The sequence below is a fragment of the Artemia franciscana genome, chromosome 2 (genome assembly GCF_032884065.1).
Source record: "Artemia franciscana chromosome 2, ASM3288406v1, whole genome shotgun sequence".
NCBI lineage: Eukaryota > Metazoa > Arthropoda > Branchiopoda > Anostraca > Artemiidae > Artemia > Artemia franciscana.
Genome location: NC_088864.1, coordinates 45,691,572 through 45,717,821, shown reverse-complemented (window position 1 = coordinate 45,717,821; position 26,250 = coordinate 45,691,572). Strand labels below are relative to the sequence as shown.

Genomic DNA, 26,250 nt, shown 5'->3' with positions numbered 1-26,250 from the left:
GGCGTTATGGAATCATCCCTATTTGTTCTCCAGTGATTTTTGGCCAGTTGTCAACAATATTGTGAATATTTGTTCTGGTTTCCTTGGTTAACGTGTTGCTGAGGTACATTTTACGTTTCATTGAGACTGTTACATAGTAGACTTAACCACTATTTTAGACTATTATAGCAACAAAAAGTCATGTAGCATTATAGTTTTTTTTTAGAGCTTGATAGGGAGTCCATTGAAGGTACTCAGAATGGGAATAAGGAATCTTTGCCTATATTTTGCCTAGGTTCTTTTTAGGTCAAAGAAGAGTACAAGAGGACCAAGCTCTGTCTGGTGCAAATTTTAGCCATGAAAAGGGTGTCTAGCATACCCCCCCCCCCCACAAAAATTCATAGTTTTCTAGATTTAATGATGCTGGCATTCATTTTATTTTTTGCCTTGTCAAATCGTCAATTGGTGCTCTCGAGATATAAAAAGGAAAAACAGCTTACTTCACAAAAAATACTTCACAAGTCCAAATAACACTTACAACTTACTTCACAAGTCCAAAATAACAATATTTTTAGTGAATCTCTTGCAACGTTCACTTCCAAAATTCCTTTGAACTGTTATGTCAACCTACAAATTTCAGCGGTTCTGTATGGCGACTAATTAATTAATCGATAGCTGCATACAAATTTGATAAAAAAATAGCAGATCAAATTCAATGCAAACTTAACCAAAGTCAGAGTGTTTAAGAATTGTAACAACATGATTGATATTCACTTACCCTTGTCCAACTGTCAAACCTTATTTGACAGTTTTTTTTGTTTTTTTTTGTCTCTAATTTCAGTTAGATAAAAATTTAATAATAACATATTTAGGGCTCTGGGAAGGGAAAACAAATTTTTCCCTAAATCGTGACCTATCTAGATCGTTTTTTCACAAAAAATGTTAGTATGCCAATTTTCAAAAAAAAATATCGAGCCAATTTCAAGGAATATATTTATATATACATACATATATACAATTGTTACTCGTTTTAATAGGTAAGATATGCACTTTTTGGGTTTGCAGGCAACTTGGGACTATATTTCTTTTATGTTTAATCTCTGCATAAATTACACCAGACTGTTGCCCACATTCAAACAGATAGGGAAAAGGCATATTTGAAATTGACAAAAGTAGCTACATTAGTCCCAAATTTTGTTCAGAGGAAGGACCTGCAAGGCTATTTCAAATGATTTTTCACAGGAGGATTTAACTAAATCGATGTTACTAATACAAAGAAAATACTATCTACAGAGCAGCCTAGCGGAAAAACAACTACAAAAAAGGAAAAATGCCTTCTCCAATCAACTCCCAATTGTTCTTAACTTTGAAACCAAATTTAATTCAAATATCCACAAATTAGACTTAATTTAAAAAAAAAAAACAACGGAGAAAGAACTACATGGACGAAGGCCTGGGCAGTTTATCTGTCTCTTCTTGCTTAGGGCTAGCAACAGATGCAGTTTCTTGTTTGTGAGCGACCATATGCTTATACAAAGAACCTTTTTGACAAAACACTTTGTTACATATTGTACATTTATATGGTTTTTCGCCCGTGTGAATTTTTTTATGCTCTGACAAGCTAGTTCTTAACTTTTTTAGACATATATCACACTCAAGGAGTTTCTCACCATCATGCTTTTTCATGTGGTTCGACAAAACATACTTTTGCGAAAAAGCCATATTACATATTGTACACTTGAAAGGTTTTTCACCGGTATGTACTACTTTATGCCTAGATAAGCCTGAACTAACAGGGAATGACTTTTTACATATTTCACATTGATACGGTTTTTCTCCGGAATGAATTCTCATGTGGTAAGATAAATTGCACTTTACATTAAATCCTCTGTTACATATTTTGCAATGATATTCTTTTTCTCCAATATGGATTCGTGTATGCTGCCCTAAGTTATAAAGGTTAGAAAAAGCTTTCTGGCATACTTTACAACTATAGGGTCTCTCACCGCTGTGAATTTTCATATGATTCTTATAAATAGACTGATAGGTAAACTCTCTCTTGCAAACTTCACATTTATAAGGTTTTTCACCCGTCCCAGGTGATTTATTTTGAGTCTGGTCAGGTGTACATGCCCCTCCGTCGTCTGACCAGCTGATGAATCCATGGTTCTGTTCGGAAAATGATGGTTCCACATTGAATAACAGATTTCCGTCGACTGATGCGTTGGGTAATAAGTGATCCAATAAGGGAAAGTTCTCTTCCTCTTGAGGAATAAATGGTTTTTCATCCAAACAATTTTCTTGTTGGTTTTCGACAGATGAATAACTGTTTCTTGGCCACACAGATAAACAGTCCGAGTCTATTTCTTGTTTTATGTATACAGAGGCAAAATCAGCTGTCGAAGATGTTTCTTCTTGCTCGGAAGACAAATTTTTCCCCAGTTGTGATACGGTTGTCTCAACTAAAATAATATAAATATATTTGAATCTACCTTTCTATAGATATTATATAAGAAAAATTTTAAGACGTGCGCACAAGGTCAGAGAAAAATTGCAGGCGCATAACTATGCAATATCCTATAAAATTGGTTTTACTATGAATATGGCCTGAATAATATTGGTGAATTTTATGGACTTTATAATTTTTGGGAACAAATGATAAATATATAATTATACAAAACCCAATAAGATAATCATATAAAATCCCACCTTTCTATAAACCAGGCTTAATGGGCCAAAAGTACTATTTTAAAAAACGAATTGCAAGAAAGCAGTATTTTATCATGACATACTCAATTTAGCTACTAAAAAGGCACTAGCAACATAAATATCTGTTCAAATTAGTCCTATTCTGAAAGTTTACGGGCATCTCTGGGAATAAAAAAGAACAATAAACAGGCATTCGTGATTATTCTCCTTAGAAAAAATTTCATATTTTTAAACACTAGCTTATAACCTATATTTGAGGGTTCTCAGACACGCTGAATTTTAACGTACAATTGTCATCAGAGTCTTTACAATTGTCAAACAGATAATTTTAATCTAAAATAATGAAAAAATTTCAAGTGCAGATGTGTAAATTCAAAATTAAAGAAGTTTGCAAAATTGAATCTGCATAGAAATCAGATTCTACTATTGAATACAATGCAATAAAAACACAGTTCTTTTACAGTTTTGATTTTCTTGACAAAAGTTGATGCCTAATTACAGTTGTTTACAACAAATTGTCTGATTCGGATCTCTCTTAATTGTAGGGAAGGGTCTATCGCCCCTTCACGCCTGCTCATTGCATTCAAGTTTAATTTTTATATGACAATCCTTGTTTTTTACAACAGACCAGGGCTCTCTTAAATGTGAAGAAGGATCTGTTGCCCCATCATCCCTGCCTCTTACATTCAAGTTTGGTTTTTGTATGGCAATCTTGGTTTTTTTACAACAGACCAGGGTCTCTTAAATGTGGAGAAGGGTCTGTCGCTCCTTAACGCTTGCTCTTTGCATTCAAGCTTGATTTTTGTATAACAATTATTCAAGTAATAATCATCTTCAAAAAGGCTTTAGAAAGTATCGCTTAATTTTCAGCCTTTAGTTTCTTTTCCTTTTTAAGCAGGAGAAGGGATCTGGACAATCAAAAAGTGAGTTTTAGTGCCATACTTTTTACGTTTCTAAAGACGATTCTTGGGGGGGCATCTTGTTTTTAGGCAAAATTCTTGCAAAGGCTTCAGTATCTCTCCCCCACAAAGAGATCAACTGATCTCCTTCATAAGAGTTGCTGTGCAACTACATGCTGCTGTCAGGAATGGACTAAGACCTGGGCAACCTAGGCACTTGTCCAAAAATTAGATTTTTGATTTTTATAACTCATGTTAGTTTAACAGAAAAACGTGACATTCATAATTATTTTGCATTTGAAGGGCTAAGATAGTCACGTATTCTATGACTATCTTAGCTCTTTGACTATCTCCCTAAGTTCTTCTGCCCTAGGAATGACACATGGACGGATAATAGATAAACTTATCTATTAACTAATGAACTAACATTATTTTTACATAATCCAAACAAGGGGTGTTAATGCCAGATTTGTCTCTCACTCAATCGGACTATCTGTCTTGGCTTTTCCTACAATTAGCCATGGGATTCCATTTTAATTCGAATAGCCACTTACCCCAACAGCTTTATGGCCACAATCCTAAACAGACACCATGCGAGTGTATGATATAAGAAATCTGCCAAAATCAATAAATGGATCTTCGCAACCATCTTCTATTCAATACAAGGAAGGGTCAAAACAAATCACAAAAAAATTGACTATTACCTTCTTCTTCAGAACAATTAATAGCGGGGGAAGAGTTAAAAGAGATTGGCTGTTTTACACTGAAACCAACAACTTATTGTCCTTTTACGCCTGTAAATTGTTTTCCAAGCAAACGACCCTAATAACAAAAGGGAAGAAGGACTGGATGAATTTACATAAACAATTGTCAGACCATAAAAATTCCAGTGATCAAACTAACTCCATTTTTATTTTTATACCAAAATCATAGATTACCGGACGCATTGACACTAAACTGGAAAAAAATATTAATGAAAACAAATACTGAAGGGAAGTACTTAAACGTCCGGTAGCAACAATCAAATTTATTTCTTCATAGGCCAGCGTTTCATGGTAATAATGATGTGTTTTTTTTTAGTGAAAATAATGACCATTATAGCCTATACGTACTTTGGAATATTTATCCAAGTTCGATCCATTTTTGCGGCAACTCAAGAAGAAATATGCAAACTGCAGCATTGGTACTATAGTCAGTTTTTTATAAATTCTTACATTTAAACAAAATCACACACTACGGCTCAGCATTGAAAATCTATGAGAAGAAAGGCACAAAAGAGTTGGCGTAAGGATTAGTTCGTACTTTAGGGGTAGAATCTTATTTTTTTAGCCGAGTTCAACTATTGGGAGGGGCTAGTTCATGTAGTAGTGATCGGTTGCTCGTATTGGCTAGGATGGATTCACGGTGTCCTTCCTAGCGGAAAAACTTCTAAAAGGTTGTGAAAAAGATTTAACCCTAGCAGAACCGTAAAATAAAGTATTACAATTTAAAACAAGTCAAGAAAATATTATATTGCATGTATCCATGTGGTCAATTCTTTAGGAAAATCATATTATTGCAACATTCCCTAACTTAAAAATAATTCCAAGGATCTATTTAACCCTTTTAATAAGCAATACGAGCGGTTGAAGATCATTCTCAGTAATGGCAAGAAAATAAAACAATTAATATCCACAATAGGCCAACAAAATTTTGTGATTTCAGGGTGCTAGAATAGGTTGGAAAAATTAGTGTTCAGAAAACTAAGTCGATGAGGCTAGGAGTAATTGAAGACGAAGAAGTAAAGTTGGGTAACAGAAAGATCGATCAAGTGAACAACTTCACTTACCTTGAAATTAGCAAGATTAGGAAGATAACTCTGCGAACCAAGAAAAGAATATTGGAAGCAGTATGGTTATGCAGCATGGGCGCTCCGACAAATGGAGGAATATTTTCTAGACGTTTTCCAAAGAAATCGCCTATGGATTGTTTTGGGTACCCAACTGACTGACCCGCTTTCTAGCGGGTGGTTGAAACCCGCTTTCTAGGGCTATAACGAGAAAAAGGCTGAGATGGTTAGCGGACGTTCTGGGAATGAAAGAAGACAGATTGGAAAAGATTTTCCTTGTCGGTCAACCATTTATGGCCAAAACGGAACGCAGGTCGTCCACAGTTCGATTGGGAAAATATTAGAAGAAAAGATTTAAGTGAAATGGGAACTTCCTGGGAGGGTGTAAACAGGAATGCTTTGACAGATTGTGGTGTAAGAGAAGCGTACGTAGCTGTGTTAGCGTCAGGCGGCTTGATGTTGCGGTGGTAAGTTGTTATTAGTAGCTGTAGTTATAAGAATTAAAGAATTAAGTTATTGCAGAATTAAAAGAGAAAAAGTCAATATAACTAATCAATATGGGGCATTTGTTTTGGTATTATTGTTTGTTTCAATAAACTATGTTTATTTTGGCGTGTTTTAATAAATTATGTTTGTTTGATTTTGCACATGCATATTATCTGATTTCTAATTTTTTCCTGGAATCCGATAATTCAATAGAACTACACATTGTATGCTTTAAAACGAAACTACCAAACGCAAAGTACGAGCCATGACTGAAAAATAGACCCGGAATTATAATGTTGCCGAGGGTCCGTTTAAGCCTTAACCCGCCATTGGCTACTGTACACAAATAAGGAAGCACAAATGAGCCGACTACGCTGAATACCCATCAAGCAGATCAAGAATCGCCTGTCCCTCTTTTTTGAGGGAGCATACCGCCAATTTTTCGAAAATTATGCTAATTTCCTTAAGCTAGTAGCTTCTGATAGACAATCCCAGTTTAAAACAATATAAATAGGTAGAATAACCATGAAAGTAGAATCTCTTGATGTTGATATCAAAGTTCTATTCTTTTAGAATTCTGATTAATATTGCAAGGGTTGCTCTTTACTAACTGTGTTTATTTTTTACCACGAACTGTTCATTGTGTGCAATAAGGGGAAAACATGGACGTAATATATGTCTATTAAGAAAAGTACAGCAGCATATGTGTATGAGATCTGATGTTGGTACACAGTTACATTGTGTGTACAAATACAAATTCAAGCTCCCCCATAATAAATTATACAAACCATAAGAAAAACCTATTTATAAGTACCTTCTTTGTTCAAATTTGACAATCCTTCGTTACAAGCAGATAAGTCACACCGAACAAGATTGGCATCAAATTCTGGACTAGAAGCTCCAAAGACAAGATTAGAACCACTTGGCAATGTGTCTTCGACTTCTGAAATAGTTGAAATATGAAAGAATCTGAAAGAGTATTCTTCATCCTTCCTTAAACCAATAGAAAAATATTATCAGCCAAAAAAGGAAGTACAGCTACACACAGAGTGGGGGTGGGGCTTAAAATGTTTCAGTGAAAAACTCTGTAAAGAGAAATTACAGAATAAAACATAACAATTCCTAGCATCTAAAAATTAGGCCCAAATGGTGCTCTTTAAGCAATGCCTCAACTGCAGGTTCCTTAAGTCCACGCAGAGGTGACCTACCCTCTCGGAAAATAATTTAGATAGTGAACTAAAATGCTTTTTTCCATATATTTCATCCCTCCCACCTTCATATACACACTTAATAAAAAATATTTTAAACGTATACAAAAGAGTCAACAAATTAAAAGACTAAATATTGGTAACTAGATTAAAACGGTTCCACAAGTGACAATTCCATTTTAATTTTATAGTGACAATAAAATTAGCGAATCTTGCATCGTAGTCCTGAAAATGGGTTTTTCCTAAAAGCCATGGTTGAATATCGTTCAAATACCATTAGCCAAATTATGGTGCAAAAGATACGTATTAGATCATCTTACATAGGAATATGCACATTTTTGTCAAAAACTGTATTTTATTGCAATATTATCATTTTTTTAATCACAAAAAGCGGACTAAGTTTTGTAAATGAATGTAATACTTCATGTTACGTCCTTTAATTCAAATGGTTTGTTATGGAAATTACCTGTACTTCATAGTTTTTTGAATGAAAAATCATTGTTATTATGTCTTCATGAACACCACCTCCTTGGTCATTCGTTGAATCTGCTTTCTAGTTTGTCTACTCAGCATGATATTTTTGCTGTTCCCGCTACACCGACTGGTGGGCGTCCCTCCGGTGGTTTAGCTACTATTTTACCCAAGTCTCTTAATGCAACTATTCTAGCAATTGATACAAATTTTTTAGCTTGTAGTTTTTCAAACGTAGTTTTAATTAATTGTTATTTTCCGACTGATTACCATGATGATATTTCTTTTGATGCGTTTGCTCAATGCTGTTTTAATCTTAGTCGTTTTGTCTCTAGTTTACAGTCAAATTTGCGTACTTATATTTTAGGTGATTTTAACTGTGATCCAAACATAGCAAATGAAAGGGGTACAATTTTATCACCTTGTCTTCCTAATTTTTCTGTTTTACCGAAGACCCAGGATTTTGCTTATATTCATTGGAGTGGTAGTACAACAAATATTGATCATGTTTTCTCTTCTAACCCAAGTGATCCTTTGCCTGTGGTTATTGTAATCGAAGATTTCCCCGTTAGTGACCACATGCCGCTTCAGTTCCTTTTACCCCCTTTGGCTTCTCGTCCTTCCCCAGCTCGTTTATCTGGTAATAAGCTTCCTAAATTTTTTGATCGGGTTGATTGGAATCCAAACTTTAAACCGCTTTACCAAGAAAAAGTTGGGACTTTAATTGATAAAGTTTTTATTCCTGATAGTTTGGATTCAATGGACAGTAATCCCTCTTTGATTATTAATTGTCTTTATTTTGAATTAATCCATTGCTTAAAGTATGGTGCTGCAGCAGTTTTACCTACTAATAGGATAAGATTGGGCGCGCAGAAGCCTTTTTGGAGCCTCAATCCTTCTTTGGTAAATTCTAATAAGGCGGCAAAACATGCGTATTGGGAATGGCGGGCGCTTGGTAAGCCTAGAGACTCGCATCCAGCTTTTTTGCTAATGAAAAAGAGAAAGGCCGAATTCCAAGCGGAGCTCCGTCGTCATAATAACCTGGTCATAGAAGAAGCTTCTTCAAACATTGATAACGACATGGACAAGAATCTCCTTTGGAATGTTCTCCGAGGCAATAGGCGGACTAACATGCCTAATACTAATTCCACACCATCGCTAAAAGAGTGGGAAAATTATTTTTCTGTTGTCGACTTCGCACGATTTTAACAGTGTTGTGATGCAATTAGATGAAAGGTTGAAGAATTTTTAACTGATTACAGAATTTCTGAGGATATGTTACGTAGAGCAATCAAAACGTTAAAGGCGCAGTCGGCTAAGGATCATGATGGCGTATTTGCTAATCACCTTAAACTTGTTCCTTCTTCTTTTCTTATTACTCTACTGGCATTTTCCAACCTTTTACTTATTACTGGTTTAGTACCATCGCCATTCTATATTGGCATAGTTACGCCTATTCCTAAGAGCGGGAAAAAAGACTTGTCATCTTGTAGTTCCTGGAGGCCAATTACCGGGGGTTCTATGATTGGGAAAGTGTTTGAGTTGTGTTTGAAGGATCTTCTTGAAATTCTTGACGCTGGTTCTAATCAAGTTGGTTTCAAGAGAGGTTTGGGATGTGACCACGCCCATGCATCTTTCAGCAAAGTTATTGAAGAAGTGAGAATATCTGGTCAACCCCTATACGCCCTCTTGATTGATATCAAAGGGGCCTTTGATAACATTTCTCATGCATCTGCACTGCTCGCTTTAATCCATGCTGGATTGCCCCTAGCTGTCATTCGAGTCCTTCGCTCTTGGTATTCTGGATTACAGATCCGTATTTGTCCGAGTTCGTCTTCATCTCAGTCCAAATTAATTCAAGTGGGTAGAGGAATAAGACAAGGAGGTATTATTTCTCCTTAGATATTCAATTCATGTTTAGCTACTGCCCTTAATTCTCTTTCCTGCTCTTTTGTTTCATTATCTCGAAATCTGTCTTACATTGCATATGCTGATGACATTATCCTTCCAAGCCGGTCCAAGTCTAGTCTTGTTTCTAATTTTAATACTTTAATTAATTGTTTAAAAGGTTTGGGCCTTTCTATCAGTTTTGAAAAATGTCAATTTTTGTTGTAAATTGTTTAGAGGATAATGTCAGGGCGACTCTCGATTGCGGCAATGATGTTATTTTTCAGTCGACGCCAATAGTCACTTGTTTGGGATTACCTTATACTGCTTCGAAAAGAGATTTTAAACCAGTTCTGGTTCAGCATGTTCAGATGAAACTACACAAGGCATTTGGTCTTTTAATTCGTTTTCGGGGTCTTTACCGTCGGGACGTCCTTGGTCGTATGTATAGCGCTGTTGCTTTGCCTCACGTATTGTTCCCGTCCCTCCTCTTCCGTAATTTCAGACCTTCTGATCTTTCGCCCAATAAAGTTTCTTATTCTAATTTTGTAAATTTTTACTTGGTTTCCCCCATTCTTTTAGTAACACTGAGATTGTTTTAAAGCTTAAAGTGAAGGATCCTGTAGTCTGTATAAAGAAAAAATATAAAACATTTGAAAATAAGGGGAAAATTAACCTTTTAGGCCACAATTTATTTCCGTTTTTTAGTAACAGTTCTGGCTCTTGATGATTTATAGGCTAAACTATTTAGCAAGTGTTTTTGTATCTTTTTTTTCTTCTCTTTTCAAGTGTTTGATTGTTTGATTGTAAGTGTTATCATTTGTCTTTTCTTTATATTATATTGTAGCGTACTCCTCATTTTTTGAGGGAAATAAAGAAAATAAATAAATAAATAAATTGTATCTAACCACTCTGCACAAAACTGGGTTTATTATGAATTGAATTTCAAAAAAAAATTATAATTTAATTATTATAACAATGCATTGATAAATTGCAACGAATAAGAGTTAGCACCAATATCTAAAGAAAAAAAGAAAACACACTGAAAATATCAAAGATTATATAGCCAGCTGAACTTACCCTTCTTGACCACAATAGCCATGAAATCAGGTGGAGTTGCCATCAGTTCTGATGTTTTAAAAACAAGTTGGATAGATTGTTTCCCCAAGAACGGACAGCAACAACAGCTAACTGTAAAATTGCCTATTCAATGAATCTGCTCTGCTATAACATTGACACACCTTAACACAAAATTCTTCTAGTGCTCTAATCCTAAAATTCAACATGTCCTACACACCGGGTAAACCTAAAATAAAATGTACAATCATTTTTTTTTTTAGTTAAACTCAATAAAATAGCCTCTAGTAAAGGACAAAAGAAAAGGGACACACCACTGCTTCCCAAGGGAAAAAAGTGATTTCTCTTGTTCCTCAAGGCATGGGACTTTAATTCACCTGTATGCAGTTTTGAGCTGTGGTGATTTCAAAAGTGCAATTTTTATTTCTATTCGATACAATTTTTGGAGGGTTTAGAGTATTTATACAAAATTCTCACAAGTTTTTTTCCAAACAAGCTTTTGTTATTAAGATTAGTGGAAACAATAGTTACTATTCCTGAATGATCAAAAACCTTTAGTCCTCAGTTTTATAGATTATGAGCATGCACTTGATTCAGCTGATTGAAGATCTTCAGAGAAGGCCTTATCCTTGTATGGTATACTAGACAAATACATTAAAGTGATTAGTGCTATGTATGAGAATAGCACTGCTGCCGTTAAGTTAGGAAGTGAGGTTGGTAGCTGGTTTTGTACTAAATCAGGAGTTAATCGGGATTGTTTTCTATCCCCATTTACACAAGGAGCACCTGAAAGGCAGTGGGAGAACACTGAATCAAATGGGGAATGATTTGAGCACCCTATATATATAATATATATATATATATATATATATATATATATATATATATATATATATATATATATATATATATATATATATACATGTAATAATTGAAATACAGTTTATTATAAAAAAAAAGTCAATTATAATATAATAATAAAATAAAACAATTATATTATACAAAAAAACATATGAAATATACAATATACAAATATACAAACAATATACAATAAAATAAAACAATATAATAATAAAAGTCAAAACAATTATAGTACTAAATATTATCTTCTCATTTGTATGTTAATTTCTGACTGATAGAAGGCTATTGCACGTACAAGAATCTACTGTTATACAGCCAAGCCAGTCTTAGTACTTTTTTGATCCGTCACCATTAACATATTGAACACTCATGTGCTGGAATGTCTCTTCTGTTAAGTTTCAGTGTCCGTTTGGATTGCTTTTCTTTTTAACTCGCCTGTTTGTAACATTTAAGACTATTTTTGGACATAAAAATTTCGATTTGCTAAAAAAAAAAATCTTATCATCTCGAAAAAGACTTGCTACTTTGGATTTTTGAAGTTGATTTTGCAGCTTCTTATTGTAAATTAACATGGCAGCTTCAGACCAGGTTTGCTATTTAAGAGTTTTTAGTGGTTAACCTTGTGCTCTTTGTCATTATATAAATTTGTGCTGTTAATCATCAGCTCATCTAAAATGTTAAGGTTCAAGAAGCAAAAATCAGGAAGAATTTTAATAAGATACCGTACTCAAAATCTATTGTAGCATTGCAGCAGAAAAATAAGTATAATAATAACAATAATAATCTCTTTATATTAAATTTATTACAAATAGAATATTCCTTTGATGTCTTTCAATTTGCTAAATGCTCACAAAAAATTCATAACATAATAAATAGTCCCTCGACCTAAAAAAAAGCACTGAAAATCCTCTATACTTGCAAAAATTCAGACACCATAATGAATACAGTAAGTGATTAATTTTTAAAATGTAACACATACAGAAGATTTTCTAATTTGCATAGCAACCGACTGCTTATTCTATCATTCTGTATTTGGAAGAAGTTTGGTCTAGCAGAGGGGATAGTAAACAAAGGATTGGTTATGAAGAAATGATTTGGGATTATTATTAGCAGACACAGCCAATCATTCTGAGCTTTTACAAGTGCAAATTACAGTGAGTAAAGAAGAACAAAGGAATAAAAGGGCAAGCAAGAATATTATCTTTTTTCGTACAGCACATCTTTTGTAAAGTACAGCTTTTTTGGACAGCACATCTAGCATCAAGCTGAATTGACATAAAATTAGATTCTGATACTACATGTATCAGACAGAAAACAGCTAGGGTTTATAATTGCTTCAAAGACATTTTTTTATATACATTTAACCAACCATATGCAACAAGCCACAAAAAGGAAAGAAGAAAAGCAGTACATACTCCTTAGTAGCCTCCTATACCCTCTTTATGTCTACTGACCTGGCCCAATTTTAACATCTATTACTTTTGAAAACATGAAACACTGTCTAATCCAACAATACTTGACAAAATATATAGCACCCATTTCAAACTAAATTACTATAAAGCATACCATTGTCCAAAATATGGTTGCATCAGCATACCATTACCAATGCAGCAGTAAAACCAATTTTACCAGCAGTCCTAAGTAGTTGCATTCATGTTTAGAATGCAGTAACATCAAACGGAATTATTTGTCCTGTTTGAGGACTTGCAGATGGGCTAGAATAATATAACTTGAATGTGTATGCAAATCTGGGTCAAATGAACGAACATATGTCAAGTTCCCGGCTTTTAGAGAGCTCCACCCGCACTGATATAAAGGTAATTTAGCATTATTTTACCACTTAAGGCTTCTGCGCCAGTAAAATGGTGGTTTCGAGGTAGGCTGAAATGATTGGGCTAGAGCTGAGGCTATAGGTCCAACAATAAGCCCTTTTATTGGCTCGTCAAACTGGACTAGTCTCAATTCTACAATAATTACATAACTACTAATAATACTACTAACAGCTTACTGCAGTACAAAGGCACCTGAGGCCAACACAGATACGCACGCACCTCCTCCATCGCAATGTATTCAAAATCCCCCTAGTTAAAACCTCCCAAGAAGTTCCCATTTTCCTTACGACATCCTCCCACCCCAAGCGAGGACGACCTACTTCCCGTTTAGTCATGGAAGGTTGGCTGAATAGGACAATCTTTGGCAATATCATTCTTCATCTGCGGGGCGTACTCTAGCCATCTCTCATTATAGTTTCAGAGAGCGAGATTGAGCCACATTTTTCGTACAGCCTACTGTTTGAAAAAGGGTCAGTCAGTTGGGTACCCAAAAGGCAATTTCTCATAAAAACATCTAGCAAATCTTCCTCCGTTTTTTTTTTTGGAGCGCTGATGCTTACATAAGATATGGTAAAATTTTAGATGGTGCGCTTTTTGCTGTCTTGGGAAATAATACCTAAGACGAAAGAAATTTTCAGGATCATAGCTAGAGTCTGTATTATGCCCATCAACCTTACTCCTATATTTGCAGCTTCACAGCCCCCTCCCTGATACCTGAATACAACCTTAGGCTACAGACAAAAGTTCACTGAGTTTGGTCTTGTAGTCTTTTTTTTTTTTTTTTTTTTTTTTTTTTAATTGAAAGTTTGAACTAACTGTAGATAAGAAATAAGTACAAAAAAATAATGCCAACAAACAAAACAAGGAAACTTTTGTGTGCAGCCTAAAGCTATATGCTGCCTCGTATCAACGCATTAAGGGGGTGAGATGTAGTTAAAATAGAAACCACTCATAAAATCGAATAAACAGAAGTTACATTAATGAAATGAAGTAATAATTTATTGTAATGAATGATGGAATGATGAATCAGAATAAAGGATTGTGACAATCCTGATTTTCCAAAGGACCAGAACGGATTAAGAAACTGAGCAAATTTTCCCAATTCTTAAAACAATTCCATATTATAATTTTCAGCTTTTTGAAGAAAAGTATTTTTTTTAAGAAAACCTATCAATCATACTCTCTAAGACTGGATAGCCAAACCAAATTCGTATGCAGCAGTACTGATTAATTAGCCACTTCATTACGGGGCAATTAAAATGAACAATAAGATGGTTGCTATTGCTTGAACACTTACTTTTTGACGTGTTTTTTATTACTATTACTCCATATTACTTCTTTTGTTGCAATTTTGGCATTGAATGATCTGTATATATTGTTTATTTGAACTGAATGGACATCCACAATAATTAGAATATGAAGCCGACAAGGAAATGCATCCCTAATAGATTATTTCTGAAGCAAAATTTTATCATAGGCCTATTCTAGACACAACTCGATAAACTATCCTAGAAACTCTTCATTTTGAGGGGAGGGGGGAATCTGGTATTTTAACTTATACCTAGACTCAATTAAAGTTATTAAATACAAAATAGAAACAGAATTTAAAGACAGCCAAATACAATTTCACCAGACAATAAACTTACTGAAAAAATTAACACCAAAAGTAAAGGCCTTTTATTTGGGGTCACCTTTATTGGTCAGTATATTTTTTTTTTGCAATTAGTTTAATGCCTGAAATGTGGGCCATATACGCACGTGAGAGTTGCCTTGCTCTCCTTCTCCTAAAATCCTGAATTTTCTTGAATTCATGGGCACTTATTATTTTAATTAGCAAATAAGATTAGTTTTTTCTATCCCCTCCACACCCCCCCCCCCCCCCAAAAAAAAAACAAATATGAAACCGTTGGGTCACCTTTGAATTTCTTCATATATGCCTGGGAGTAGAGGCTAAAATTTTGGAAAATGTAAGGGGGTGAAGGTTTTTATCTATCTTTTTAACGGAACTGCAAAGATATTTTCTAAAATACCTTTTTGAAGAAGCAAACGACTGACAATCAACTGTTGTATTAGAATCTCGTAATTGTTACCAATACTATAAAGAAACATAAGTATTTCTGTAATCAGATTTGGGAATCAAGACATTCAGGTTGAAGCAAACTTAGAATCAGAATCAAGAAAAAATTTTCATACTCTCCCATGCCTAGTTATTATAGCAGACTATTCGGTTCAGAAGAAAACATACTCCACTGTAACCAAAAACAAACACTTATTTTATTTTTATTTTGTCTTAAGTCTAACATGCTTTCTTCTGATCTTTGGTTTGAAAAATAAAAGTCTAATGATTTAAGCAGGACTTTCAACCATGGTAGTACCTTTGCAAATATAAAGCACAGTAGGTGTTTTCAATCAAAAATAGATTTCTTCCATTCTGAAGGCAGAGATGAGTTGGAAACAAATTAGTGTGCTCTGAAACACTCGATAACTAGAGGCCTAGGCATTAGAACCAAATTAGTGCTCCTTTAAAAAGGATTTTCAAGCCTAAAATGATTAACCTTGTCATTGTCACACTTTTGTGTGACATTGTCAAAACTTTTTTTAGGTGGCATTGCAATACCACTACCTAGATTTTTATTAGTTACGCGCCATTGTAGTTGTGTCCCTGTGTCCCACCTGTGAATATAGATAGATTTATATATGTGTTTCAAACTACGTAAAAATTGCGAATATACAACATTTTTGGCTTTCCCATTACTGGGAGCTTTCCGTTTCCAATTGCCAGCAATTGATCTGAAAATGTTTGACCAGAGTCATCGTTTTGCAATCGGACACGCATATTTGTAGTTAATTTTAACATTTTTACGTGTGCCCATAAATTAGAATTTTTCAGGGAAGCATTCATTTCGTCTGCAGGAGTTAAACTACGTAAAAATTGCGAATATACAACATTCTTGGCTTTCCCATTGTCTGTGCATATACAAAGCCTTATGCACTAATAATGACGTCATATGCAAACGCTCTTTTTACAAACAAACATGCATACACACAACTCGTTTTTATATAGATAGATAGATAGATAGATACAATACAAATTAACTGCGTAAAACTTGCGAATATACAACATTCTTCGCTGTCCAATTGTCGCTGCATATAAATAGATTGTCAGGTTTACCGACCCTCGAACATGCAACGTACAATTGTCCATGGGAAAAACAATCAGTATTAAGATCTATACCACATTTTTCTAATGACTGACCTTGAGCTTTGTTAATGGTGATTGCAAATGCTAATCGAATTGGGAATTGCAATCTTTTAAATTGAAAAGGCAGATCCGTTGGAATCATGGGAATGCGAGGAATAAGAACAGCCTCACCCTCAAAAGGCCCTGTCAAGATTGTGGCCACTATTAGGTTTTCCATTGTTTTTTTTACAGCAAGTCGCATGCCATTGCAAAGCTTTGGTGGGTTGATATTTCTTAAAAGTATTATTGGTACGCCTATTTTTAGTTGTAGCACGTGTGGTGGAAACCCTGAAAGATCTATGGAATTTAAAAATTCAGATGGATAATTAACCGCTTCATTTTGTTCCAAAACTGTGTCGACTGACTTGCAAAGGACTGCCTGGTCTCGAATCTTGGTCAAAACAATATTGTTGATTTCGTGGACGTCTATATTTTTGGGTGCGAGAATCGCACTTTCACTTAGCCATTTATTATTTTTATAATTTTTTAGAATATTCGGAAATACTTTTTCAATCAATTCATTTTTGGACGTCACTAAATTACAGAAATCAGCAGGTAGTTGTATACGTCCTGAAATTGAGTCTATCGTATCATAAATGTCTTTTTGTTCCGACGTTAACTTGGAAATGTTATTTTGTACATACGACAATAGATCACTCGTACTGTAACTTTGTTCACGATCCAATTCTACACATGTCGTTTCGCACGCGTCATTGATGCAGTTATCCCAGTGTTGGTCATTCTCCAATAAATTCAGAGCTTGGCATGCACTACGGTAAGTGTCATGTATAGTACCGTTTACAGTTCTCAAATACTCAAAGGATGTCGGACCAGGTACATTCACCAAAAGCAGGCGTAGAAAGAAGCATTCATGTTGATTGGGGTGAACGGTGTAGAATCTTCCTATCGTGGTATCTTTGAAGATGGTAGGTTGGCCGTAAACCCACTGGCTATCTACTTCGATGGTGGTACCGTTGCCATTGTAGGTTCTTCAGTCATTTTACAATTAGAAATTTCTCTTTCAACGGTCTTCTTACAATTAAAAATTTGTCTTTGAACGATATTCTTAAATACCTATGTCCTGGTCGTCATTTATATTCCCTGTGTCCCGGTTGTCATTTGTGTCCCGGTATCCCAGTCTGTAATTTCTCTTTGAGTGTCCCGGTCGTTATTTATATTCCCTCTGTCCCGGTCGTCATTTGTGTCCCGGTCTGTAATTTCTCTTTGAGTGTTTTTTCTTTTTAGTATTTTTTAGTTTTTTACATTTTTTTCTTTTTTCAGTTTTCTTTTTCTTCTTTATTTTTCAGCTTCACTATGAAATACATATCGCCGAACCTTTGTTTTTTTAACTAAAATCTGGTAGGCATTGATGACCTTATCCAAGTCAAAATCCCAAACCCAATCATCATCGCTATCATTTTCAGTTTTGATATGTTTTGACTCTCGCTGTCCAGGTGGATCTTCATCTAACTGCGCGGTTTTGCGTTCTTTAGCCTCGAGCCTATTTCCTTGCTGTTCTTTTGATTCCTCAGCATGCTTTCTTTTCTGACTTTCTCTATCAGCAGCAAGTTTTTTGGCATAGACTCTTTGAGCATCTTCATCGGCTTTTGCCATTGTAAGTTCATCAGTCATTTTAAACTTAAACATTAATAGATTTCTACGTGAACATATATGTCTTAAATATCTTTAATGACGTCACCGTCATAGCAAAAATGACGACAACTAACTTCATGACGTCAGTCGACACAGAAACATGACGTCACCTGATCCACAGACAGACAACTTATTTTTATATATATAGATATATACAGAGAAGAGAGTGGGTCCAAGGATGTTTCCCTGGAATGCCCTGCTTATAACTGGTACAGGCTCTGAAAATACGGTGTCTCCATCATCAGAGTAGACCACGGCTTTCTGTCATGGTCTGAAAGTCAGCTTTTGCCTTCTGCATCACAAAACAAAAATTAAAACAATTATCAAAGATTCAAAGAAAATTATCAAAAAGATGTGTTATAATAAAAATATAACACAAATCAAATCATCTTCTCTTCTCACTGCCCTCTATAACTGGTAAAAATCAACCAACCAAATAATACCAATAAAACTACAGCCAGTTGAAAATATTTGTTGAAGACACAAAGACTCCCTCTTTATCTTTACTAACATGAGTAAAACCTAAAACAAGAGGGGTGGATGTCTTCAGGCCAAATGACTCATTTTTTTCTGATTAGAATACTTCTCTCAATTGTGAAATAAGGGTATTCTGAGAGGATGTGATCAATTGTCTCATCAATATTTACGCACCTATAAAAAGGGCATGACTTGCTATCTGTAAGATGATATAATGCTTGATGTGATATTGTCATTGCATGCCAAAGTTCTCAGACGGGAAATGGAGTTTGCAATTTTCCTATTTGGATGGATAAGGTCATATGGGATACAATGCCTGGCAAAAGACAAAACATATTTATTAGTAGCTGCAATACAGGTTTTATTAGATCAAAGAAAATTTGCAGCAGAGGTTATTAACTTCGAGGATTCATTTACAGTGAGAGCAACCTTCCAAGTAATTGGGTGGTGAATAGCCTGTTTTGCAATACTATCAGCAATTTTGTTTCCCTTAATCATTATATGAGAAGGAACCCAGATCATTTTCAGTTGGAGAGCAAGAGAAGACATTATTTTCTGAATCTTTTCCTGTAGATGAACAATGATAGTAATAATTTTTCCTTGGCTCTTTTTCAGATCAGAAAGAACACTTTTAGAATAAGAGAAGATAACAAAAGCACCTGATCCAGCTTCTAGCACAGTACCAAGATCTTTTTGGCGAGCAAGGCATTCCGCATGGAAAATAGAAGTTTCATTTGAAACTCTAATCCCAACTGGTCAACCATTCTATTCAGAAAAAATGCCAATGGATGCCTTTCCATCTTTTGAGACTGATCCATCAGCAAATATCTTTTTCCAATTACAAAATTCAGCCATTTTAACTGATGTTAGTTGACAAAGGATTTAGGAGTTCATCTTATTCTCAGGGCAATCCACACCAGGGATATTTATATCTATGGCATTATCTATGTCAAACAGTTTATGGTAATCAAACAGTTCGTGGTAATAAACAGTAGTAAGGAGCAACCCAGCTCAATAGTAACCAAAACTCTAAAAAACGGAATATTTATAACAATAGTTACACCAAAAGAATTGCATTTTAATTTTGATCTTAAATATGCAACTTTCATCAAGTTTAGATTTACCCATCAAAAGTTACGAGGCTGAGAAAATTTGCCTTATTTTAGAAAATAGGGGGAGACACCCCTTAAAAGTCATAAAATCATAACGAAAAATCACACCATCAGATTCAGCATATCAGAGAACCTTATAGTAGAAGTTTCAAGCTCGTATCTACAAAAATGTGGAATTTTATGTTTTTTGCCACAAGACAGATCACAGATGTGTGTATTTGTTTGTTGTTGTTTTTCCAGGGGTGATTGTATTGACCCAGTAGTCCTAGAATGTCGCAAGAGGGCTCATTCTGACTGAAATTAAGAGTTTTAGTGCCCTTTTTGAGTGACCAAAAAATTGAAGGGCACCTAGGCCCCCTCCCATGCTTATTTTTTCCCAACGTCACTGGAACAAAATTCCGAGATAGCCATTTTATTCAGCCTAGTCAAAAAACCTAATAACTATGTCTTTGGGGATGACTTACTCCCCCACAGTCCCCATGGGAGGGGCTGCAAGTTACAAACTTTGACCAGTGTTTACACATAGTAATGGTTATTGGGAAGTGTACAGAAGCTTTCAGGTTTTTTGTTGGGGGGGGGGTTGAGGGGAGGAAGTTATGTGGGGGGAACTTTCCATGGAGGAAGAAAATTTCCATGAAGGGAGCACAGGAATTTTTTCCATTTTTTGAAAAAACAATGAAAAAATAAATAAGAAAAGTTTTTTCAACTGAAAGTAATGAGCATCATTAAAAATTAAAATGAAAAGAAATTATTACAAATACAAGGGGTTCACCTCCTCCTAATGCCTAACTCTTTACACTAAAGTAATTTTATTAATTTCAGCTATTTATTCTATGTCCTTTGTGAAACAGGGGTCATTCTTAAAGAATTGGGACCAAATTTAAGCTTTAGTGTAAATAGTGAGGTATTGATGAGGGGGTGAACCCCCTCATATAAGTAATAAAAACATATGAATACAGAAGTTTGTTATGTAAGTTACGTATATTTTTACTAATAAAAACGTTTATAAAAAATTAACAGTTCTAGTTGCCTTTTTAAATAACCAAAAAATTGGGGGGTAACTACGCCTACTCCCATGCTCCTTTTTTTCTCAAAATTATCTGATCAAAACCATGAGAAAGCCATTTAGCCAAAAAATACATTAATATGTAAATTTTGTTCTAATTATACATGTGTGAAGAGCCAAAATCAAAACCCGCTCTTTACACGAAAGTTTTTTACCATTTTAAAAAGTAGGTTTGAGAGAAAGAGTCAAACTTTAGCATAAAGAAAGGGGCGTTGAGGAACAAACAGCCCCTTTCATATACAGGGTAATTTCTGTTCGTTTTAAGTTTTAATGTTGCTCCTTTCTTTCAGTTCAAGAAACTTGTTTTTTTATTTAATTTCTTATTAGAAGTATTGGAGGAAATATGATTCTGACAAAAAAAAAGATTACGTTTCCAGGAACACCAATACCATCCAGCAAGGAAGTCAACTTGACAATGGCTGGACTACTATATGGCTTCCAATTTTCACATGAAAATGTGCGATTTGTGAGACACTCCTTGAAAATGGTGCTTTTGGTTGACATTAACTATCATAAAGTAATTGGAGGAAGGTTTCAAAAACCTTTCTTTTAAAGAACAGATTGAACAGTGCTGCAAACACCAAATTGAACATTAACCTCATTGAACAGTGCTGCAATGGGTCTACTTTTTAGTGGGTCTGTGATTAGTCTTAGGCCATGGTGTGCTATTGATTCTAATTCAGAAATAATTTTTTTGAAGTTGACTAATACAAAGGAAGAGAATATTCAATCGTTCCATATATTATGGACATAAATAGTTTTTGAAGTCCATCTTGGCAAGCACCCCATTTTTGCCAAGCAACAGCACATATATAATTAAGCCATTTTCAAGTGCATCTATCAGATAAGAAATATGAACATCACAATATAACTTATTATCAAGCCAAACACCATGAAACTTCACATTCCTATCAAAATGAATGTACTGGTTATACAGTCAGGTGATTGAGGGATAATCTTGCCTATGATCACTTTTCCTAGAAAAAAACCATGCCAGTAGTTTTTGGGATAGAAAAAAACAATGTTTTTTATTGACCCATATTGATAGTTTGTCAATTGCTCCCTGGAGCTTGGGTTGACAAGTTTTAGGAGAAGGGCCTTTGGTAAAAGGAATAAGTCATCTGCATATAAGGCAAATTTCATTGAGGGCATATCAGCCAAAATAATATCATTAATCACTATTTTGAAAAGAAGAGGACTCAAAATTCCTCTGTGAGGAACACTAATGAAACCAATTTAGCAGAGGAACTTTCTGATCCAACTCTAGTTTTGAATGAATCTATCAAAGAGCACTGCTCCACATTAACTCATCCATATCCAAATCTTTATCAAGATTTGGGAAAGACCCTGGGTGAAACCGAGCTTCCATAAACAGGAAGTTATTATATGTACAATTATTTGAAGATTGACCTGCAAAATGACTATTCAATGTCTCTGCCACCTCATATGGCTTGAACTTAAGTGAACAATCACTAGATTTAATCCCTTGAATAGACTGCTCTTTGTGCTGATATCCTACAAATATTTTGAAATTTTTCCTAAGGGTTTCAGTAGGAGCTGACTGACTAAATTGGTTTTCACAAGTATCTTCTCAAGCTGCTTTTTTCAGCTAGGATATGTTCCCAAAACTGGCTTCAGCCTTTCTCATTTCAATTTGTTTACATAGGTTCCTTTTATCTGAAAGCCATATCTTTCTGGTATTACACTTATTTTGTTTTAGTGATTTGAATTTATTATTCCAAAAATGTATATTTTTTTTCTATTTTTTACTAATTTTGCTTTTAGTTCAAAAAAATATATATTGAGCATCAATCATGCTTTTAGTGATATTGTCATTTAAATCATCAATACCATTATTGATGTCACGGACCATGCTTCCCACTTTAACTGCCCATGGCTTCCAATTATCCTCATTGAAAATCCATCTAGATGCAATATTGAATTTAAAGAGAACTAGTCTTTTAGACAGTGCTATAATAATTGGATAGTGCTGACTGCCAAGATTATCAGGGAACCTGGACACCTTTCTATAAAAAGATAGTCTGCTACCAGCAAACAAAGGTCAATGGTTGAATATTTACCATTGAAGGAATGCACAAAAGTTCCTAAATTCTTAGATGTAATTAGCATGTGGGAATTATGAATGATGGAAATTGAATCCAATAGCAACAATGATTGAGGGTCTCTAGGTTGGGTTAAATCTCTCAGAGGATGGTGAAGATTAAATTGCTCAATATTAATGACATCATATGTTAACAACAGAGCTAATCAAATCATTTCTTGCAAGTGTTAAAAGGCCTCCGCCTTCTTGAAAAGACAGATTTAGGACAGTACCTTTTCTATGAATGAATGAATGAACTTTATTACCTGTAATAGTATAACAAACACAAAGTACAGAGTATTATAAATAAACAAAAACCATAAACAGCAAAGAATAAAAAATTCAAACTAACAAAAGACAACATGGACTAATTAACCATGTATGTATGTATTGTGTATTTTTTTAAATTAAATTTTCAACAGGGGAAAAATGAGATTCTTGGATATAAACAATTTCTGGAGATTTAACATCCAAAAATATTTCATTTCAACCAAACAATCAATGGGTAAACTTGTTGTGCTAAACTGAACTATTTTCATTTTAAACAGATAACTTTCTTTGATACTATGGGTTGTTTCCATGTGTTTTCAGCTGCTCTTTGTTTCACAATAGTTGAAAGTGCACTTGCATATCTTTTGAGAAATTAATTTTTGTTGAGGAGGCCTTTTTTGTGATTTCTAATATTGATTTTGAAGTTGAGTTTGAGATTGGGACAGGATCAATAGATTCCAAGTCATCCTCAGTAATAGAATGATTTGGGGTTGAATCTATAAATGTTTTATTAGATGATGCATGTGAGGTGCTAAGATCCTGAAACATCTTTTCTTAACAACCTGAGACCAAATCTTCACTTTGTTTAAATTTTGAGAATGAAAATGAACAGATCATTTCAGGAATTATAACTGTTAAGATTTCATCAATTACTTTCTTAATTAGGGGGTTCTAAGACTCTCGGTTGTGTTGACAAGATTGGGGTTAGAGTAGGGTTTTCAGGGGGTTGCAAGGGGATGAAATTCTTCATAAGAACTAGAGCCAAGTCTTTCAGTTGTATGCTTGATTTATGGATATCTGAATAGGGCCAATTTTCTGCAGCACCAAAGGTGAATCTTTCTTGTACTGCCTTAACAATAACCTTTTTAATAATTCTTTGTTACAGGACATTCTCTGTCTTTAGCATGATGGTTGGCAAGACAATCAGTGCACTTGAATGAAAAGTGCATGATTTTCTCTATTAATAGGACAAGATAATGTTAGATGGCTGGTGGCACATCTAGGTTTACTGTAACATGCTTTAGCAGTGTTGCCATGGTTGGCAGTGGTTGCAAATCATGACATGGGGCATATAGGTATGTCTTGACCTTTTTTTCTATTCCCAAAACAGAAATAAATTTAGGGAGGTCAAGTGACAGAGTAATGATAAAATCATCAATATTCATCTTGTTAGATGTCTGTTGACCAAAGAGTAGATGTACTCTTGTAAATAAAAGTCTCTATTGTGAAAATACCCTTATCAAAGAAGACTAGCCTCTCAGGCATGTAACCCTTGGAGGGGTTTATCTGCAACCCCTATGAACTTTGGACAGAGAAATCTTTTTCACAGGGAAAAGTTAACATTGTAGGCTATCATCTACCAAATCTAGCATCCCTATCTCTAGAACCTTGTTCAGCACTGCTTGATTTTTTATCTTAAAGCAGTTTGCACCATTAAATTATCCTACCAATATTGAGTCCTTTTGGTAGCCTATAATTTAATTTCTTAACAGCACAATTCCTTTCATAATTACACTCAGTAGAGGACAGAGCCAACCAGGCTGCCCAGTTTTTGTCAATCAGACTCTTATAACATTGTCTTTCACCATTAAAAACAGCAGATGAAACTCTTTCTCCTGAATCAGGGGGGTCAGATAGTTTTGACAGCTTCCTAAGCACTACAGAAAAATCTGGAAAAAGAAATTCCACACTAGAAGTCACAAGAGAAAAGGAAAATGGCTAAATATACCTACCTATTAACCTTTAAATCAATAAACAAAAGAAAAGGCAAAATTCTAGTTTAGTGACTTCTAAATTAGAATAAAGTATTTAGCAAAATATTTTATTAATTTATGATTAATTTTATATCTTTAAGCACTTTGATGTTGATATTCAATGATAAAAGCCTGATACCTATATTTCTTTTTTTCTTTTTTTTTTGTTGTTGTTTAATTATGAGTACAGTCAGTGTTGCCAGAAATTCTGTCAATGTTTTTGAAAACACCATTTTTTAGACTAGGGCACTTCGTAGAGTTGTCGCCAAAACTTCAAAAGGGGCTCGTTCGATTAGAACTTGACAGAGCTAGTGCCCTATTTAGTAGTCAAAAGTGATTGAAGTACAACCAGTTCCCCCTCACTTCCATCATTCCCCTTAACACATCCAATCAAGATTTTTAAATAGCCAATTTTCAACGTAGTTGAAAGCTCCGGAAATTATGTCTTTGGTGATGAGCTAGCCCCCCCCACAACCATCAGGGTAAGGGTTGTAAGCAATGAACCGAGGGCATAAAAGTTCATTTTAGGAAGGGACGTCGTATAAACTTCGAAGGGGGCTCATTAGATTGATAATGAGACGCTCCAATGCCCTTTTTAAGAGTTAAAGTAATCGGAGGGCAGCTACCAAACCCTCTCCCCCTCCAGAAATTTTGAGGTAGCCATTTGTTCCAAAAACAGTCCAACAATCACAAAACAATGCCTTTATGGTTGAAACAACCCCCCAGAGTCTGGAGGCAAAGGTTTTAAGTAATGTCCCAGTGGCATATAAAGTTTTTATGGAAGGATTGGCCGTGTGGTCTTTATAGGAGGATCATTTGATTGCAAATGTATAGTTCAAGTTCATTTTTAACATACAGAAGTGACTTTCCCCCAAACACATCTGATCGAAATTGTGAGATAGACATTTTTCTCACAATAGTCCAAAGAACCTACAACAAAATTCTCAGGGTGGACAAAACCCCTCACAGCCCAGTGGCAAGAGTTATAAGTTATGCCCCGGGCCATATAAGGTTTAATTGAACGCTTGGTCGTATAAAGTTCGGATCGGAGGGGGCTTATTTGATTGGAAGTCAGAGGTTCTAGTGCCCTTTTTAAGAGTTAGAGTGAATGAAGAGCAACCCTTCACCCTCCCCCCTTCAAACTAATTATTCCCCAAAACACATCCGATCAAAATTTTAAGAGAGCTATTTTGTTCAGCATTGTTAAAAAATCCAGTATATATGTCTTTGGGGGTGAAGCTTTTAGGGATTTTTTTTTAACAGATGTTGAACTAAATCAAACAAACTATAAGCATGTGGATTTTCAAAAGATGGATAAGGAATATCACAAGAGTAACTT

General features: G+C 34.8%; 1 protein-coding gene across 6 annotated transcripts; it reads right to left on the bottom strand.

Annotated features, from left to right (window-relative positions):
* Positions 1–454: 454 nt before the first annotated feature.
* Positions 455–25,159, bottom strand: LOC136042664 (zinc finger protein 676-like). 6 transcript variants are annotated; one of them, XM_065727640.1, is made up of 5 exons: positions 25,051–25,096; positions 12,972–13,120; positions 10,548–10,773; positions 6,716–6,844; positions 455–2,441 (listed from the first exon to the last, which is right to left on the bottom strand). In XM_065727640.1, exons 3-5 carry the CDS (start codon positions 10,588–10,590, stop codon positions 1,417–1,419), a joined length of 1,197 nt encoding a protein of 398 aa, XP_065583712.1. In that variant the 5' UTR covers positions 10,591–10,773; positions 12,972–13,120; positions 25,051–25,096; the 3' UTR covers positions 455–1,416. The 6 variants fall into 6 exon arrangements, with proteins under 6 accessions (XP_065583712.1, XP_065583723.1, XP_065583702.1 ...); XM_065727651.1 differs by having other exon boundaries at positions 10,548–10,658; XM_065727630.1 differs by lacking the exon at positions 12,972–13,120 and having other exon boundaries at positions 10,548–10,658; positions 25,051–25,159.
* Positions 25,160–26,250: the final 1,091 nt, after the last annotated feature.